The sequence below is a fragment of the Orycteropus afer genome, unplaced genomic scaffold (assembly GCF_000298275.1).
Source record: "Orycteropus afer afer isolate SDZICR_OR568_19922 unplaced genomic scaffold, OryAfe1.0 scaffold00283, whole genome shotgun sequence".
Taxonomy (NCBI): domain Eukaryota; kingdom Metazoa; phylum Chordata; class Mammalia; order Tubulidentata; family Orycteropodidae; genus Orycteropus; species Orycteropus afer.
Genome location: NW_006921870.1, coordinates 2,883,331 through 2,902,761, shown reverse-complemented (window position 1 = coordinate 2,902,761; position 19,431 = coordinate 2,883,331). Strand labels below are relative to the sequence as shown.

The 19,431-nt window shown below is 38.3% G+C and overlaps 1 protein-coding gene and 1 non-coding gene across 2 annotated transcripts in view; both read right to left on the bottom strand.

Annotated features, from left to right (window-relative positions):
* ACAD9 (acyl-CoA dehydrogenase family member 9) overlaps positions 1-19,431 on the bottom strand; it is a 69,148-nt gene that overhangs the window by 41,676 nt on the left and 8,041 nt on the right. The window contains exon 2 of the mRNA XM_007950627.1: positions 15,972-16,065. Within this exon, the coding sequence (XP_007948818.1) occupies positions 15,972-16,065 (94 nt within the window). The remainder of the gene's footprint in view (positions 1-15,971; positions 16,066-19,431) is intronic.
* Positions 10,403-10,509, bottom strand: LOC122151002. The gene has a single exon (XR_006163932.1). It is a non-coding gene; the product is annotated as a U6 spliceosomal RNA (small nuclear RNA).

Here is a 19,431-nt window from a genome sequence, read left to right as displayed (position 1 = left end):
GGAGGGTCGACGCAAGAGGGGGAGGCCTTCAACGAGATGGATTGACACGGTGGCTGCAATGATGGGCTCAAGTATAGCAGGGATTGTGGGGCTGGCGTGGGATTGGGCAGTGTTTCGTTCTGCTGTGCATGGGGTCGCTATGAGTCAGAAACGACGGCACTTAACAACAACAACTCTTGCCTTATCAATTGGTTTAAGGTGGTATCAGCCAGGATACTCCACATAAACTTATTTTTCCCTTTGTGATTAGTAATTAATATGGGGAATAATTTTTAAAAACCCTATTTGTCTTCAAACTTCCACCCACTGACCTTAGCATCCATTGGTGGAATTGCCTACAATTTTTACTGTAGTGTTTGCCTAATGTAATTTTATAGTTCTGTGATTTTTACCACATTTATTAAGTAGAAGATAAATCTACTTTACATATGAAAACACAAATGAGTCAAAATAAGAGGATGAAAAAAAAACTACCACGCTAACACTAATCAAAAGAAGCTAGAAAGAAGAGCCCAAGGTAGTAGCTTAGTCATACATGCCGTGCCCCTCCTCCTGCAGCAAAGAACTAAGAAACCAGAAGAAACAGGTACAGTTGACAATATGGGCACCCAGAACAGCAAACAGAAGGATGAAGTATTAGATCAAACACTGAAGAGGTGAAGAGGAAGGAAAACAGTGAACAAGGAGACTTACAGACCACAGCCGTCCTACCAGCCAGGCCAGCACAGTGTGGCCATCTTGGAAAAAAAGCAAGCAGCATTCCTAGATGAGAAGTAACAGGAAAGCCAAGTTCATGAAATCGCCAAGAGGAGACAGAGGTATGGTGCAGACAAACCCAGAGAAAAGTAAGGAGAGCAGAACATGAACTGGATCTAAGAATGAAAAGTACAGGAAGGCAAGTGAGAGCCCTAGTAATCCAAGCAACCAGAGCAGGGAAGGAATCAGAAAACAGGGACAGAACTACTCACCAGTGAAGGTCTCACTGATCATTTGGGTGAGTAGCGCTGACAGAATAGAGAATCCTTGGGGTGGTGGCTAAAGACCCCCCACTCAATTGGACTCTGGGCAGCACCTCCTTCCTTGTATTTGGTTAGAGCTTAAACTCTAAAGCACTCAGTTTGTGGAAGGCCGCAGTCTACAACAGGAGCTCACACTCTATTTTGTCTTGATATAAGTTCAGATGCCATTTGAGTTCTTTCTGATCATTAAACCAGCATTGTCACTGTGTATAGATAAATCCAGGACAAACCCTGGGAGCAGCAGTTTGCCCTCAGGAAGAGTATGGTTCAAAGTAGATTATGCTCATAGAAAGAATGCAGGAATTTGCCTGGGTGTGTCCTTAATGATTATTGAAAACAGCCATGTTATATAATTTAAAGGTTGTGGTCCTGGTACTGAATTGTCTTGTAGACACCTTGTGACTCAGGGTCGTAGAGTTATAAGTCATACTCAGGCCACCACATAGCCAGGTAGTCAAGCCTGTAACTCCTTCTAATCTTCAGTTGTGTACATATACCAATCATGGTTCTTTACCTGTGTCTGTGCCCAACCTCCCTCAGTGATGAATTAAACTGCCACCAATCATGACTTTGTGATGATTTCTTTTGCACTAAATCAAATATAGCGAACACCTTGGCTGTGATTCAGTGGATTCGGCTTTCTGTACTGTGTGCATACTAATGGTTTCCCTCATCCTGGATGATCATTTTATTTTTGTCCTGTCTAAAGGGTTTCTATAGAATATACCTGAATATGGGGTCTTTCTTGCTCTAGCACAAACAGCATAGTCTGTCAGGAATCCAAAGTTATCGTTTCCTGAGGGACCCCCGGGGATCAAGAACTACAATAGGTACCAGAGAAGGGGTTTCTTATACCCCATCATCTCCATGGACCCCAAGGACCTTGTGAGGTAAGCACTCTTGGGTTTTGAGCCCTGTGTTTCAGTGTGGCTCTCTGAGACCTTTAAGTCTTGCCATGTGTTTTTCCATGTGAGAACTAGACCCTTTTTCTGTTTGCCAGCAATTGTTATTTCCAGGTGTGGGTAAGTCTACCTTTGATACTCTCTTAAAGGATCCAAAGGGAAAAACAGCACTTGGACTTACAAGAAACTGAAATTAGATTCTAGGATGCAGCTCTTGCATATGTCTGAAGATTGTGTTTTAGCACCTTTAGGAGAGTTTTGTTGTATCTGCAGATTTATAAATTTCAAGAGAAGTTACACATTTTAACTCTGGCCTAATAAGTTTTTCTTTGATGTTTATTTTTTCTTTTCTCTCTCCCTCTCTACCCATCTCTTGCAAGGGTCTTGTTTTGCCCCCACTAGTGTAGGTTCTGCCTTGAAAACCCAAGGAGGGGTTGCTATGAGTCAGGTCTGACTCAACAGCACATAACAACAACAACAACAGTGTAGGTTCTGGTTCTGTCTCTTGCCAGAGGTTGTCTGTTTCTGCTGGTGACAGCAGTATGAGATTCTGCCTTAAAGTTTCCATTCATTCTGTTTACTAAGACTTTGGTCTGCCTCCTTACAGATGCTTGGTCTGAGACCCTGGTTTTGTTAATCTCAATTTGTCCATGTTGGTAAGGGCTGCTAAACCAAATGCAATGCTTCACTGTTGCCAAATGATTTTTTAGGGGCACATATGGGTGGAATCACCAAATCTTGCAATAAATTTGAAGATGGGAATGGGCAACATTTGGCTTATTTAGTAAAAAAGCTTTGAAACACATGTTGTTGCTTGGTAAGGTGGGAAAACCCACATCTAAAGATCAGGCTGGATCTCTCTCGAATACTCCAGTGGATTATATATGTAAGCTTTACAGGCCCCATTGCCATTTTATACAGTGCATGTTGGCATGGGGTTACCAGGGAATTCTTTAGAAAGTCAGTGGCCACTTTTGGAACACGTGTTCTCAGACTGAATCTGAAAGAGATATCCGGTAATTTTAAGACTGGTCAACCTAACTGACATAGCTTGAAATTATATAGCTACTTGTATATGTTTGCGTGCTACCTTGTTTTCTGTTGTGATGTTTTAAGGACATAATGCTATTCTTAATAGGCATAAAATTAAAAAAAAAAAAAAAAGTATGGGAAACAAAGGTAGAACCTTGTAAGTCTGTTTAAACCGATTTCAGAGACCCAGTAAATATGTGATTCTCACTCAAGATGGCATCTATCTGGATGAAATCTGAGATGAGTCACCTAGAAAAATGGCTAAGAGTCTGTCTTGAGGACTCTGAGTCTAATCTAGAGAGAGAAATTGAACTGGGTTTCCTTTCTATCTTCTTCCATGCACCACCATGACACCTCATATCCAACTAAAACTTCTTTTTGCACCTGACTAATGAATTAGGCTTTCAGTAGCTACTCTAAGAAACTTTAATACAAATTGGTCCATTTGAAAAGTGCATTGAAAAAATTGTTTATTTTGATTAGTATAGTAAGACCTTAAAAAGAAAAAAATTATTCAAAATTTCTTTAGAAAAATCTTGTGAAATATGCCGAAGATGTTGTTGTTGTTGTTGTTATGTGCCGTCGAGTCGGCCCCGACTCATAGCTGCCCCTCCTTGGGTTTCCGAGGCAGTATCACTACGGAAGTAGGATTGCCCAAGCTTCCTTCCGAGGAGGATTATGAAAATATCCTTTTTACAAAGAACTGGGTTTCTTGCCATTATGGTAACAAAATTTTCTTTGATTATTGGTTTTAAGATTTCTTTCTTTGTGTAACCTGCCTCAAAGGCAAGGGTGGATTCCTGAGTTAGATGAAGCCACGTAGTTTTGAAAAAAGCTAAAGGTTTTACTTTTAAAATTTTCAGTTAAATAATTTAGGTATTGTTTCTCAGTGACCTATAAGAAATTCCTGGTTACTTTGAAACTTCATGAAAAGCCACTAAGAATTTTTATAAAAAGAAAAGAATGAAAAAAATAAAAGAAGGCTAAAAAATTTTATTTAATAGGTTATAGATTACCCGAAATGTGTTGTCAAATCAAGAAAGGTGGCTGATTCTCTTTTAGGTTAAAAATTCATATTAGTGTTTCTTCTTGTGTTTTTGTCTAATATTAGACAAAACAAACAAACAAAGGCATGATATTATATCATAATTTTAGTTATTTTAATTGCTAACTTGGTTGTAATTTTGTTTCTTTTAAAAGTAGCATGAAAGCCAGTGGGTTTAACTGGGAGAATTATTCTACTTCCCTACAGAGCTTAACTGAGATGTTTCGAAACTTGATAGCCTTGGTATATATAAAAAAAATCATATGGAAAAACAAAGATTTTTCATTATGAAATATAAATATTTTTCAATATTTATTGAAATATAAATCATTATGTCTCAAGGTTATTATGTTATATTTAAAGTATTTAGAAAATAAGGTTAATCATTATGTTTAGAGATATTCTTGTCTAAGTTCTAAGTTTGCTTTTAAATTGATTATTTGGCTTTACATTGGTTCCATAATTAATTTTCCATCAGGTCTTTTACTTTTAAAAAATATTATTATGAATTAACCATGGCCATATTAAGTTTTGTCACCTACAGAGAAGCCTTTGCTTTGCTTACTTGCTGAAGTGCTTGACCAAAATATTCCAACATAACGATCGACTACATTGGAGTTATGAAAAGGACTGTGTTATTTTGAACATGGATCCTATACTAGATGGAATTCAGATTTCCAGAACACTGGTGTAGAAGGTAACGGGTTCACAGACTGCACTGCAGCTGATCTAGGATCCCAGGAAACAAAAATGAACTACATAGGACTAAGTGAACTGAAAGATTACTATGAGATTTATAAAGGAATGTTACTGATGTTTTAACATTCTATTTTCTGGATATAAGAAACCATTTTTTCTCTTTTCTCCCAAATTATCTCATGGATTTGTTGTTTTTACCTGCATATTTTGACTGGTTCTTGTTACACTACTCCTAGGTGTTTAAATACTGATCAAGAGGAAATACAAGCAATATGAGAGGAATATAAAATTGAGAACCAGAAAAGAAAACTTAGAGATGAGAAAATTCTTAATCAACATAGTGCTATTAGTTACTGAAATAGCTGGTTCTTGCATTAAAAATAATATAATTATCAGACTTTAAATGAGTTCAGATAATGTAACTCCAGCTAAAACTTCTGTGGATAAATTTAGCAAAGTTATAAATACCATAACTAGAGAAGTGTCTGAAGTTCAAGCTATCATTTTATAAAATCAAATGGCATTAAGACTTCCTGTTAAGTCTTTCAAGGAACAGTCTGAACTTTAAGAGATGAATTTTGCTATGTCCACTAATATGCAATCTGAGGTTTTACAGAATGCCCTTACATCTGAGGTACATGAAAACAGTTATTGATATTGCTTATGTATAAACAAATGCCTTGTGGAACTTGTTTTCTTAGTACAAAGACCTTAGGGTTTGGGTTTTATGGGTTATTTCAGCCAATAAGGAGCTCTGGTGGTGCAGCGCCTAAGGCATTTCACTGCTAACCAGAGGTTGGAGGTTCAAACCCTCCAGACACTCTGCAGAAGGACGATGGAGGAATCCACTTCCGTAAACATTTACCACCTTAGAAATCCAATAGGAGCTCTGGTAGCATAGTGCCTAAGGCACTTGACTGCTAACCAGGAGGCTGGCGGTTCAAACCTACCAGCCACTCCTCGGAAGGAAGATGGGGCCATCTACTTCCATACTGATACTGCCTTGGAAACCCAAGGAGGAGTCGCTATGAGTTGGGTCCAACTCGATGGCACATAACAACAACAGAAATCCAATGGGGGTCACTATGAGTAAGAATCGACTACATGGCAGAGTTTGGTTTTTGGTTTGGTTTCCAGCCACTCAGCCTTACTTATACTGTTAATACTTCTAGATTTCTGGCTTCCATGGAAGTTAGGGTAACATACACAGATCACTGCCCTTAGGTGTCCTTTTGAAACCTGAGCCTTAGAAAAACATGCCTAAAGACCACTTTTGGAGTCAAAGTAGGCATTCTTTACTAGTTAAGCTAAACTATGCGTGTGTTTTAAGAAACCGTCATGGTATATACTCTACAGAATCTAACAGAAGTGACACAAACAGATACATGCACATCTATCTTCATTGTAGGGTTATTTACAGTAACAAAAAGATGGAAACAATCTAACTGCTCATTAACAGATAAATAGATAAGTAAAATGTGGTGCATACATACAATGAACTACCCAGAAATGAAGAAAAACGAGTACCCAAGACATCTTAGAAAATGAATGAACCTGGAGGACATTAAGTTGAGAAAAGTATGTCAATCATAAAAAAAAAAAAATATTGTATGTTCTTCTATGAAACAACATGAACAGGTAAGTACAGAGAAACTAATGTTCATTAGTGGTTACCAGAATGGGGCAGGGGGATTCACTCTCTAGATACTAAAAAGCCAAAAAAACCCAAACTCACTGCCATCGAGTCGATTCTGACTCATAGCGACCCCCTTTGAGTTTCCAAGGTGGTAAATCTTTACAGAAGTAGATTGCCCAATCTTCCTTCCACAGAGTGGCTGGTAGGTTTGAACTGCCAACCTTTTGATTAGCAGTCAAATGCCTCAGGCATTTCGCCACCAGAGCTCCTTGTTATTTTTGGTGATAGGAACAGTACCACTGAATGAGGGTGACATGCACATACCTGACAAAGGTAAACAATGTCACAAAAACGTACACAAGAAAAAAGGAGCTGTTGGTATTTGCTATGGCACATATAATTTTGAAACAACAAAAAATATGTGCTGTTGTTGTTATGTACCATCAAGTCAGACCCAACTCATAGCAACCCCTCCTTGATTTCCGAGGCGGTATCACTACGGAAGTAGATTGCGCAACCTTCCTTCCAAAGAGTGGCTGGTAGGCTTGAACCACCAGCCTTCTGGTTAGCAGTCAAGTGCCTTAGGCACTACGCATGCAGGAATATATGTATGTATGTAGTTATGTATATGTGAGCATTTATCTGTGTATATATATAGGTGTATGTATATGCATCTAGGTGACCATATGCATATATATATATATAAATATAATAAAACACATGGGGGCACAGTTACAGATACCTCCTAGACATAACCAAATACCTCACAGGACTGGTTTTCTGGGTTTGAAGGATTAGGACCATAGTCTCACAGGACATCTCAGTCAGTTGATAAAATATAATTTACAAAGTTATGTTCTACCTCCTAGTTTGGTGAGTAGTGTCTGGTGTCTTAAAAGCTTGAGAGCAGCCATTTAAAATACAGCTATCAATCTCTATTCATCCTGAGCAAAAGAGAAACAAGAAAACCAAAGACTGAAAGAAGAAATTAGTCTACAGTACAAATAGTCTACATGAACTATGGACTCATTTACCCTGAGACCAGAAGAACTAGATGGTGCCTAGCTACCACTACTGACCATTTTGATCAGAGACACAATATATGGATCCTGACAGAATGGGAAAAAAAATGCAGAACAGAATTGAAATGCTAATTCTAAAATATCTACGGAAATTCAAAGGATCTAGGAGTCAAAAACACTTTGGAAAAAACAAAGTTGGAAGATTAACTACTGGATTTCAAGGAAATAACTGTGCCCCCATGTGCTTTACAAAGCTCAGGAAACAAAACAATGTGATATTTCCATAAAGATAGACAAACAGATCAATGGAGCAGAACAGAGAGTTCAGAAATGGACCTACACATAAATGAGCAATTGAGTTTTTTTTTTTTTTCACAAAAGCGTCAATTCAATGGGGAAAGGATAATCTTTTCAACAAATGTTGCTCAAACAACTAAATAGCCACATGCAAAAAAAAAACCACCCTCAAACTTTATCTCACACCACATATAAAATTTAATTTGGTAGAACTACCAGATGACCCAACAATTCTACTCCAAGCTATGTTGTTGTTGTTGTTATGTGCTGTCGAGTTGACCCCGACTCATAGCGACCCCTCCTTGGGTTTCCAAGGCAGTATCACTACGGAAGTAGGATTGCCCAACCTTCCTTCCGAGGAGTGGCTAGTGGGTTTGAACCGCCAGCCTTCTGGTTAGCAGTCAAGTGCTTTAGCCACTATGCTACCAGAGCTCCAAGCTATATACTCACCCAAAAGACCTGAAAGCAGCCTCAAACAGAAAGAAGACTTGCACACCAGTGTTCACTGCAGCACTATTCACAATAGCCAAAAAGTAGAGACAAACTAAATGCCTCTCAACAGAAGAATGCATAAACAAATTATGGTGCACACATACAATGGAATACTACTCAGCCAGTAGGAGAATAAAGTCTTGAGACATACAACAATATGTATGGAGCTTGAAGATATTATGATGAGTGAAACAAATCAATCACAAGAAGACAATTACTGGTATGACTTCACCTATATAAAAGACAAGAAAAAGCAAATGTACAGACAACAAAGTTTATTAGTGGTTACCAGGGGTGGGAAGGAAGGAAATAGGGAGAGTTTTCACGGTGAGGGAAATAGTACATTTATTAAGGGCACTGCTAATTATTGTAATTGCTGTCAATAAGTTGTACACCTGTAAAAACTTGAATTGGCAAAAGTTTTTGATAGGTATTTTTACAATGATAACTGAAAAAATAAGAGTAGCTGCCAAGGGTGCTTAGGTACAACCAAACATCTCATGGATTTTATTCCTTGGTTTGGAAGTTTAGGGTCATGGCTTCATGGGACATCCCAGTTAATTAGCCTAGTAACATGTTCAGTGCTTCTGTTCTGCCTTCCAGTTTGCTGTGTAGTGCCTGGGGTCTTAAAAGCTTTCGAGTAGCCATCTAAGGCACAAGAATTGGTTTCTGTTCACCTGGTGCAACAGAGAAAGAAGGTGAGTCAAGAATAGCAGGAGGATTTGGCAAGTAGCGACTGGGATCTTAAAAGCTTGCAAGCAGCCATCTAGATACAACTATGAGTCTCTCCTCATCCAGAGCAAAGAAGAATGAAGAAAACCAAAGATTCATGGACACAATTAGTCCTAGCGACTAGTACACCATGTGATCCCACAGCCTACACAACTATGAGACCAGAAGAACTAGATGGTGCCCGGCTACCAATGTCAACCACTCAGAGGGGGATCTATGTAGGAGACCCTGGATAGAGAGGGAGAACAATGTGGAACAAAACGCAAAAGCATGAGGAAAAAAAAGGTGGACCAGGTTTGCTGGTCTGATAGAGCCTGGTGGAACCTCTGAGAGTATGGCCCCTAGCTGCCCTTCAGGTCTAGAATTGAATCCACACCTGTGGCTGCCAGCCAAGTAAAAGACAGGCATAGGAGTTGAACATTTACCTGAAGTTTTAAATACACTCCTTGGAGAGAACAATCATGGGAGAAAGAAGGGCTGTTTATGAACAGGGAGACAGTTCAAGGGGCAGGGGTGCATGGAGGGATGGACACAAGGAAGAGATGACTGTCTGGAGGAAGTGGGAGAGGAGCTGTTGCATTGTGATGAATTGTGGTCAATGTCATGAGACAAAGGGTATGTGAACTACTGTATGGAAAGTGAATTTGCTCTGTAAATTTTCACCCAAATCACAATTAAAAAAAAAATTAGCGAGGAAATGGAATATATGGCTAATTGCCTCCATGAACAACTGCCTTCCTTGCCATGAGACCAGAACTGGATGGTGTCTGGCTACCATGACTGACCATTTTGATCAAAAATTCTATAGGGGAAATGCAAAAGGGGAGACATGCAGAATAGTATTTCAAATTCTCATTAAATCCTTCCTGAAGCCATCAAGGCTAGAGTAATCCCTGAATCTATAGCCCTGAGATAATCTTTAAACTTTAAACCAAAAATTCCCCTGCATCTTCTTAAAACTTCTTAGTAAAGAATGTCTGCCTTAAGCACTATGCACTTTCAAAATCTGTCTATATGGGATAAAACTCACAAGAGCAAATCGAAATATCAGCTAGAAACCTTAGAGGGCAATGAGCTTAATGTTAATGGGGGAGGAACAACTCAGAAAAGAAGGGTGAGAATAGGTAAGTGACTTGAAGAATGTAATCAACATCAATTATACATGTAATAACTACTGAATTGGTGTTCTCAGCAACAATAAAATAAATAGAATGTTTTAAAAATAATTTGGAATGGATCACAGGCTTAAAGAAAACAGGAGAAAATTGTTGTGACCGTAAGTTTGGCAAAGTTTCAAATACGATTCAAAAAGCACTTACAAAAGGAAAGAAAAATAGAAAACCTACACTACTCAAAATAAAAAACTTTAGCTTTTTAAAAGATATTATTAAGAAAACAAAAGAGCAATCCACAGACTGAGAAAATTTCTGCAAGACATATATTGCACAAAATACTTGTATCTAGAACAACTCAATAAGACAACACAAAATTTTTTGAAATGGGTAAAATATTTTTTTTTTTTTTTTTTAAATATGGAACGCTTCACGAATTTGCGTGTCATCCTTGCGCAGGGGCCATGCTAATCTTCTCTGTATCGTTCCAATTTTAGTATATGTGCTGCCAAAGCGAGCACGAAATGGGTAAAATATTTTTATATTTCTGAACAGAGTTCAGAAATGGATGCACACATAAACAGGCAATAGATTTTTTACAAAAGTGTCAAGTCAGTTCCTTGGGGAAAGGACATTTAAGCAAAAAACCAATATGGATAGCAAATAAGCACATGAAAAGCAGCTCAATATTTTTAGAGAAACCACAATGAGATTACCACTTGTTATGGATTGTGTCTCCAAAAAGTGTGCTGTAAATCCTAAACCCTATACCTGTGTACGTAATCTCATTTGGGAATAGGGTTTTCTGTTATGTTAATGAGGCCACATCAGCATAGAGTATTACTTAACCCAATCATTTTTGCTATCTAAAAAGAGGTTAGGCACAGAAACAGGAACCACTAATGGAGGAAAGATTGATGCCACACCACATGAAGACTGCCAAGGAACCCAGGAACTCAGAGAGAAAAAAAAAAAAAAACTCACTACCATCAGAGTGGATTCCAACTCATAGTGATCCCCATTGGGTTTCCAATGTGGTAAATATTTATGGAAGTAGATTGCCCCATCTTCCTTCTGTAGAGTGGCTGGTGGGTCTGAACCGCCAACCTTCAGGTTAGCAGTCAAATGTCAAATGCCTTAGGCACTGCACCACCAAAAGCTCCTTAACCCAGAAGCAGAAGATGAAAAGAAACAAGGATCTTCCCCCAGAGCTAATGAGAGAAAAAGCTTTCCCCTGGAGCCAGAGCCCAGAATTCAGACTTTTAGCCTCCTTACTGTGAAACAATAAATTTTTATTTGTTAAAGCCACTCACTTGTGATATTTCTGTTATACCTGGACTTGGTAACTAAGACACTACTATACAGAAATATCTCAAAGATATTGCAGGTTCAGTTCCAGACCACTGCAATAAAGTGAGTCACACAATTTATTTTTTGGTTTCCCAGTGCATATAAAAGTTGTTTCCACTATAGATAGTTGTTTCCACTATAGATAGAGATGGAGAACAATGTGGACAAAACTCAAAATCATTTGGAGAAAAATAAAAGGGGGGTTGGGGACCAGGTTTGCTGGTCCGATAGAGCCCAGTGGAACCCCTGAGACTGTGGCCCCTACCTGCCCTTCAGGTCTGGAATTGAACCCACACCTGTGGCTTCCAGCCAAGCAAAATACAGGCATATGAGTTGAACATTTACCTCAGGTAGATACACTCCTTGGAGAGAACAATCATGGGAGAAAGAAGGGCTGTTTATCCACCGGGAGACAGCTCAGGGGGCATGAGGGCATGGAGGGACTGACATAGGGAAGAGGTAATTATCGGAAGCAAGTAGGAGGGGAGCTATTGCATTGTGGTTAATTGTGGTCAATGTCATGAGACAAAGTGTATGAGAACTGCTGTATGGAAAGCGAATTTGTTCTGTAAATTTTCACCCAAATCACAATAAAAAAAAAAATTTTTTTTAAAAACTATTTCCACTATACTGTAGTTTATTAAGTGTGCAACAGCATAATGAAAAGCTTGAGATACTGCAAATTACCAAAATGTGACACAGAGATATGAAGCAAGCACATGCTGTTGGAAAAACTGCGCTGACACACTTGTTAGACACAGGTTGCCTCAAACTTTCAATTTGTAAAAGATGCAGTATCTGTAAAGCACAATAAAACAAAGTATGCCTTTATATCTACTAACCACTTGCCAATTCCAATGCATGACGAACCCATATATTTCAGAGCAGAACTGCACTCTACTGGATTTTCAATGGCTGATTTCTGAGAAATAGAACATGCGGCCTTTCTTCTGAGATACACTCAATACAAGGGCTAAAATTGAAACAGAGTGACCATACCAAGTATTGGTGAAAATGTGGAGTGACTAGAACTTTTATATACTCATGGGAGCTCTGGTGGCATAGTGCCTAAGGCATGTGACTGCTAACCAGAAGGCTGGCAGTTCAAACCCACCAGCTACTCCTGGGAAGGAAGGTTGGGCAATCTACTTCTGTAGTGATACCACCTTGGAAACCCAAGGAGCAGTTGCTATAAGTCGGCTCCAACTCGAGGGCAGTGAGTTTGGTTTGTTTTGGATGGGAATGAAGGGACCATGATAATGTAGTGGTTAAGGTACACAGCTGCTAACCAAAAGACTGGCGGTTCAAACCCACCAGCTGCTCCACAGGAGAAAGATGTGGCAGTCTGCTTCTGTAAAGATTTACAGCCTTGGAAACCCTATGGGGCAGTACTGTTCTGTTACATAAGGTCACTATAGGTCAGAATCAACTCAGCAGCAGTATGGTTTTTTGAGGGTTGGTGGGAATGTAAAGTGGTAACCACTTTGGAAAACAGCTGAGCAGTTTTTCAAAGAGTTAATTAAATGTGTATCTACCACACAGCCCAGCCATTCTATTCCTAGAGAATGGCAAGCATATGTCCATACAAAGATTCATACAAGAATGGTCATCGCAGCTGTTTTTGGTAATAGCTAAAATGTGGATACATATCAAATGTTACAGGTGAACAGATAAACAAATTTTTAGTATACTCATGCGAAGAAATGCTTCTCGGCATTAAAATGGAAAGAACTAGTGATACATGCAACATGGATGAAATGCATTTATGCTGAGTGAAAATAGACAAATAATGCATGATTGACATCAGTGGTCCTAAAACTGGTGTTTTTTCATACACGTAGTATTTTATTCTATTTATGTAAGATCCTGCAAATGGAAACTAATCTATGCCCAGAATGCAGATTAGTGTTAACCTGGGGTCAGGGAGAGAATGAAAGGAGTATGAGGAAATTTTAGGGGTAATGGTTTATTACCTTGATTATGTTGATAGTTTCTCCTCTGAGGTAAACACATGTCAGAAGTTAGCAAACTGTATACTTTAAATATGTAAAATTTATTTTAACTAAACTATACCTCAATAAACCTGGGAGAGAAAGGCACCCTTACACACTAGATAAAAAAATAAAAATAAAAGAACAAAGAACGAAAAAAGTTTTTAAAAGTTACAAGTATGAAGTTAACTTTCAGAACAAAAAGGAAAGCAAGTATTTCTAAATAGCTAAAGAAATTTACATGCAACTAACCAATTTTTCAAACTGGCAACATAACAGTAAATGATGTAGAACAGCAGTTCTCAAAGTAGGTCCTGGGGAACTGAGACTCTTCTAGAGAAAAAGATAAATATTCCAGCAAAAAATAAATGAAACAGAAAATAGAAAGACAACAGAAAAAAATTAGTAAGACTAGAAGTTGGCTCTTTGAAAAGATTAATAAAATTGACAAATCACTGGCAAATTTAACAAAGGAAAAGAGAGAATACAAATAACACTAATAAGAAATGAATTAGATGACACCACAATAGAACTAACAGAAATTAAAAGTTTAATGTCTGGATACTATGAAGAACTATACTCCAACAAATTTGAAAATCTAGAAGAAATGGACAGATTTCTAGACATATACTACTTACCTAAACTAACAGAGGCTGAGGGGGAAAATCTGAACAGACTCCTAACAAAAGAAGAAATTGACCAGGTCATAAAAAAATTACCAACAAAAAAAAGCCCTGGCCCAGACAGTTTCACTGGTGAGTTCTACCAAACATTCAAAGAAGAACTGACACCAATCCTACTCAAACTATTCCGGAACATAGAAAAGGATAGCATCCTCCCAAATTCATTTTATAAAGCAAGCATAACCTTGATACCAAAACTACATAAAGACATCACTAAAAATGAAACTACACACCAATATCCCTCACAAGTATACATGTAAAAATCTTCAACAAAATACTAGCCAACAGACTCCAACAACATATCCAAAAGATAATATATTATGACCAAGCAGGGTTCATACCAGGTATGCAAGAATGGTACATTACGAAAACAATCAATGTCATCCATCACATAAATAAAACAAAGGAAAAGAACCACATGATCCTATCAATCAATGCAGAAAAGGCGTTTGATAAAATCCAACACCCATTTCTGATAAAAACTCTCAGCAAAATTGGAATAGAAGGGAAATTTCTCAACATAAAGGGGATATATACAAAACCAACAGCCAACATTATTCTCAAGGGAGAGAGATTGACACCACTCCCCTTGTGAGCTGAACCCCCAGGTTGAGGGGCTTTTACCCAGCCCCTAAAGCCTGGCACTTTGAACTTGGATGTAAAGCCTCCAAATTGTAAGAATAAAGTCCTTTTTGATAAGGTCATCCCATTTGTGGTATATTTCTTGTCAGAGTGGCACTAGGTAACCAGAACACAACCTAATTAAAAAACGGGCAGAAGATATGATTAGACACTTCACCAAAAAGGATATTCAGGCAGCCAGCAAATACATGAAGAAATGTGACAATCATTAGCCATTAAAGAGATGCAAATCAAAACGATATACCATCTTACCCCAGCACTAATGGCAAAGTTCAACAAGACAGGAAATAACAAATGCTGGCAAGGATGGGGAGAGACTGAGACATTCCTACACGGCTGGTGGGACTGTAAAATGGTACAACCACTGTGGAAAGCAGTATGGGGATTCCTTAAAATGCTGGAATTAGAAATACCATTTGGGCCAGCAATCCGATTACTAAGTATATATCCTAAAGAAGTGAGAGCCAGGACAAGAACAAATATATGCATACCCACATTCACTGCAGCCCTATTTACAATAGCAAAAAGAACCCATCAACAGAAGAATAGATAACCAAACTATGGTACATACACACAATGGAATACTATGCAGCACTAAAGAATAATGTACAATCTGCAAAACACCACATAACATGGATGAACTTGGAGGACATCGTGCAGAGTAAATAAGTCAATCACAGAAGGGGAAATATAGTATTAATTCATTATTGTAAAAAGTCAAAGAAAGGTTTATGCATGGAAGGAAACTTTCTTTGTTGGTCACCAGGGGTGGGAGAGGAGGGGGAGGGAGGGAACACTGACAAAAAAAAAATTCATTGACCTATGTCATTTTCCTTCTGTATATTTCACTATACATAAATTACATTTCAATAAAATTTTAAAAAGACTATACACAGCAGAATGAACCTGTTAAAGGTGATACTACGACTATTAAAAAAATATATTTACAGCAATTTTACATTGTCACAACAACCAAGCACATAATCAGTTAGGCTGTACTTTATGTCTATTTTTAATTTTAATTTCTTTTTCCTAGTAATTCATTTTTATTGTATTTTACAAAAGTGTTGGACTGCAATAGATTGAAAATTTTATAAAGTGGTTCTTCCCTACAGATGCATAGAAAAGCACTGATGTCTTATAACTAATTAGCAACTGAAATGATCCTTAAAGTAAAATATTACCAGTAGATACTATTTGTCTGTGATTAATGACACTCAAAAGAGCTTCCCCTATATATACTGCTTCTAACATAAATATGAAAGCAATCTCTCTTAAAATAGAATTCAGTAATGATTAAAAAAAAATCATACATACCCTCTTCAGTAAAGAATTTTTCAACTGGTCCCACAAACTGATTAATTTCATTAAGTTCCTCTTGACTAACTTCTGGAAATGGGAAAACTTCTTTCTAAAAATGACAAACATTTACTAAAAATGTAATATTTAGTAACTTATCATCATGGTAATGTCAGTGAAAATGGAAGGAGAAAAATTTGTTAGATTCCACATCTGGCTGTTAAGACATTACACACCGAAGGAATTAGAAAGCAAACCACAGATTGCTTCACACATTTGAACTGTGAGTTAGATTGCAACACCTAGGCATATCATCAGGAGCTCTGGTAGCCTAGTGCCTAAGGCACTTGACTGCTAACCAGAAAGAAGGCTGGCGGTTCAAACCCACTAGCTACTCCTCGGAAGGAAGGTTGGGCAATCTACTTCCGTAGTAATACCGCCTCAGAAACTTCAAGGAGGGGTCGCTATGAGTCAGGTCTGACTATGGCACATAACAACAACAACAACAGGCACATCTTCCTCTCAAGTAGATTTATTCCTGGTTTTGATCAGTCTTCCTTTTCAGTAACATGTTATGAAGATAGTCTCATGAAACAAAGTACCCTGGACTAACATTTCGAAGTCTTGGATTCTGGTCCTTAATTTGTTGCTGTGTGGCCTTGACAAATTCCTTCCACTATTCCAACCTTCCATTTTTTCACACATCAAATGCAGGTAATATTTACTCGAGGTTGTTTGGAGAGTCATGGAAGATAATGGATGTAGACACTTTTACTAGGTAAGTTCTACATCAGTTGTTTTGTGAGTGCAAAGATGTTGCCACTGACAAGAACATTGTGGTTAAGTCTGATATTGCATTAGGCTACCCATCAGGCTGCAAACTCCAACCTCTCTTCCTGCCTGTTCTCTATTGTCTTCTACTTGTGTCGTACATGCAAGGTAGCTCAGTAAATGGATGAGGCCCAACTGTGGAGCTAGAGCAACCTGAACTCAGCCCTGGCTCTCGCACTTCGCAGATGTGTAACATGGGAAAGTTTCAGTTTCTCTTCTTACCAATGATCCTATTTATCTCAAAAGGCAGTTAGTTGAGAGGCTCAAAAGGTATAATGTGACAAAGGAAATAATTATAATTATTTGTATCTGCTACCAATGTGGAAAATGGCTTTGCTTCAAGTCTTTGTCTCAAACTGGTGAGTGGCCCATGTTTCCAACCACCACAGGACTCCCTACTGGACCATCACTATATATTGCTTGAAATCTTCCCCCTGTGTATTCAGCCCCTCTGGTTTTCTGTGCTCTAGCTACCCCTTCAGCTGTCAGCATGACAATGACTATTTGAGAAGGTATGCCCCACGTCATAAGCTACCAGATCCTAGGAACCCTATCTCGCCTCATGGTACCTCTCACCAAGTGTTTCAAAAAGATTTTCACATCAGTCCCCAATCTTCCCTTCTCTAACCCTTGTATATCTAATCAGCCACCAAAGCCTCTCTGCTGTAGTAATGTGCGCCCAAATCTATTTTCTCTTCTCTGGACCCATGACTACAGGTTTATAGGTGGGGCCCTATCTAAAAGTGACAGCTGACTTAAAGGAATCCCTGCCTCTAGGCCATCCCAGACCTGCCTTCAAGGTAATCTAGAAAGAAAAAACACTGAAGACAAAACTCAATTTCCTTAGCTTAATACACAGAGCTTCAACCTATCCCCACATTCTCCTTCACAGCCTTATTGGGGAAGTAAGCAATAAGCTGTGTTATAGTAATACTATTCTGGTACCAGTAAGCATGCCAGATAACAAGACAAACAGCCCTCAGCCACATCCAAAAGATAACTGCTATTGGGAGAGAACCTGGATGAAAGTAAGAAACAATTGATCACAATGTTCAAAAACTGAATGCACTCTCTCACATGTAGTGTATTCAACTTCTATCAGCAATTTTCAAGTTTCTTTTGTTTTAGCAATTTTCAAGTTTTTGAAGGATTAGAACCTGTTTTACAAATAAATCTAGTATAGAAACCAAACAGTCATACTCCATTATTTGTAGATTGTTTTTGCAAATTTTCCTTCTTGCTAAAATTTATGTGGAACCCCAAATTCAATACTTGCAGCACTTTCATGGTCATTTGTTGATATGTGCCAAGCACTGAAAAATTTGAGTCACTCAACACATACATGTATTTCCAGCTGAGGTGAAACACGGAGACTCTCTGCCTTCTTGTTTCAGTTACACTGCAAAAAAACGTGTACTTTTCAATGTTTTTTTATTTTTTCTTTTCTCATTGCAGAAGTCTTGCACGAAAAGTATACTTTTCAGTCTATTTAGTGTCACACTTTTCACATTTTTTGTTGACAATTTTGCTATTTAAAATGACTCCTAGGCATAAGACTGAAGTGCTGTCTAGTGTTCCTAAGCACAGGAGGAAATACATGTGTTTCATTCAAGCATGAATTAATGTGCTGTTGGCTTTAGAGTTCAATGTTAATGAATCAACAATATATATTAAATAAAGTCTTTAAACAGAAATACACATAAAACAAGGTTATTTTAATGGGTTGATGAAAATGTTGTGACTAGAGGCTTATAAAGGAGCTCTGGTGGCACAGTGGGTAAGGCATGTTCCTAACCAAAAAGTCTGCAGTTCAAACCCACCAGCTGCTCCATGGAAGGAAGATGAGGCAATCTACTTCCATAAAGATTTATAGCCTTGGAAGCCCAACAGGAGTCACTGTGAGTCAGAAATCAACGCTATGACAGTGGGTCTGGTTTTGGGTTGAGAGGCTTATAGGAACATAACCCTGTACTTCCCCAGGAGTTCAGTTTTTACTAATTCAGTATTCATGGAAACTTTAAAGAACTTAAGTACCATAGATAACAATAACCAACTGTATATAAAACAGTCCCACCTACTCGACTTCCCAGTGGTTCCTGTGATAACCCCAAGAAGACTTCCATGAACATCTAGGGTTCACATGAGGGCAGTGCGACAACTACTAGTCTATAGGATCTTCAAAGGTTGTTCTTATTCTGAGATTCTAAGCACTGTTGCCACTCTCCTGCTCAATACCCACAAATGCTATAAGAGATGATTTGGTCTGAACCAGGTAGTAGCACTGAAAGTGCTAAGAAGTGGTCAGATTCTGAATAGAACCCAAAGGTAGAGAAAACAGGATTTCCTATAAGATTAAATATAGTGTATCAGAATAAGGAGTCACAGACAAGGATGCCCGCTATCACCACTTCTATTCAACATTGTACTGGAAGTCCTAGTCAGGGCCATAAGGAAAGAAAGGGAAATCAAAGGCATCCAAATCAGGAAGGAAGAAGTCAAACTATCCCTATTTGCTGATGATATGATCCTATACCTAGAAAACCCAAGAGACTCAGTCAAAAACCTACTGGAACTAATTGAGAGATTTAGCATCGTGGCAGGATATAAGATCAACATCCAAAAATCAGTTGGATTCCTCTACACCAGC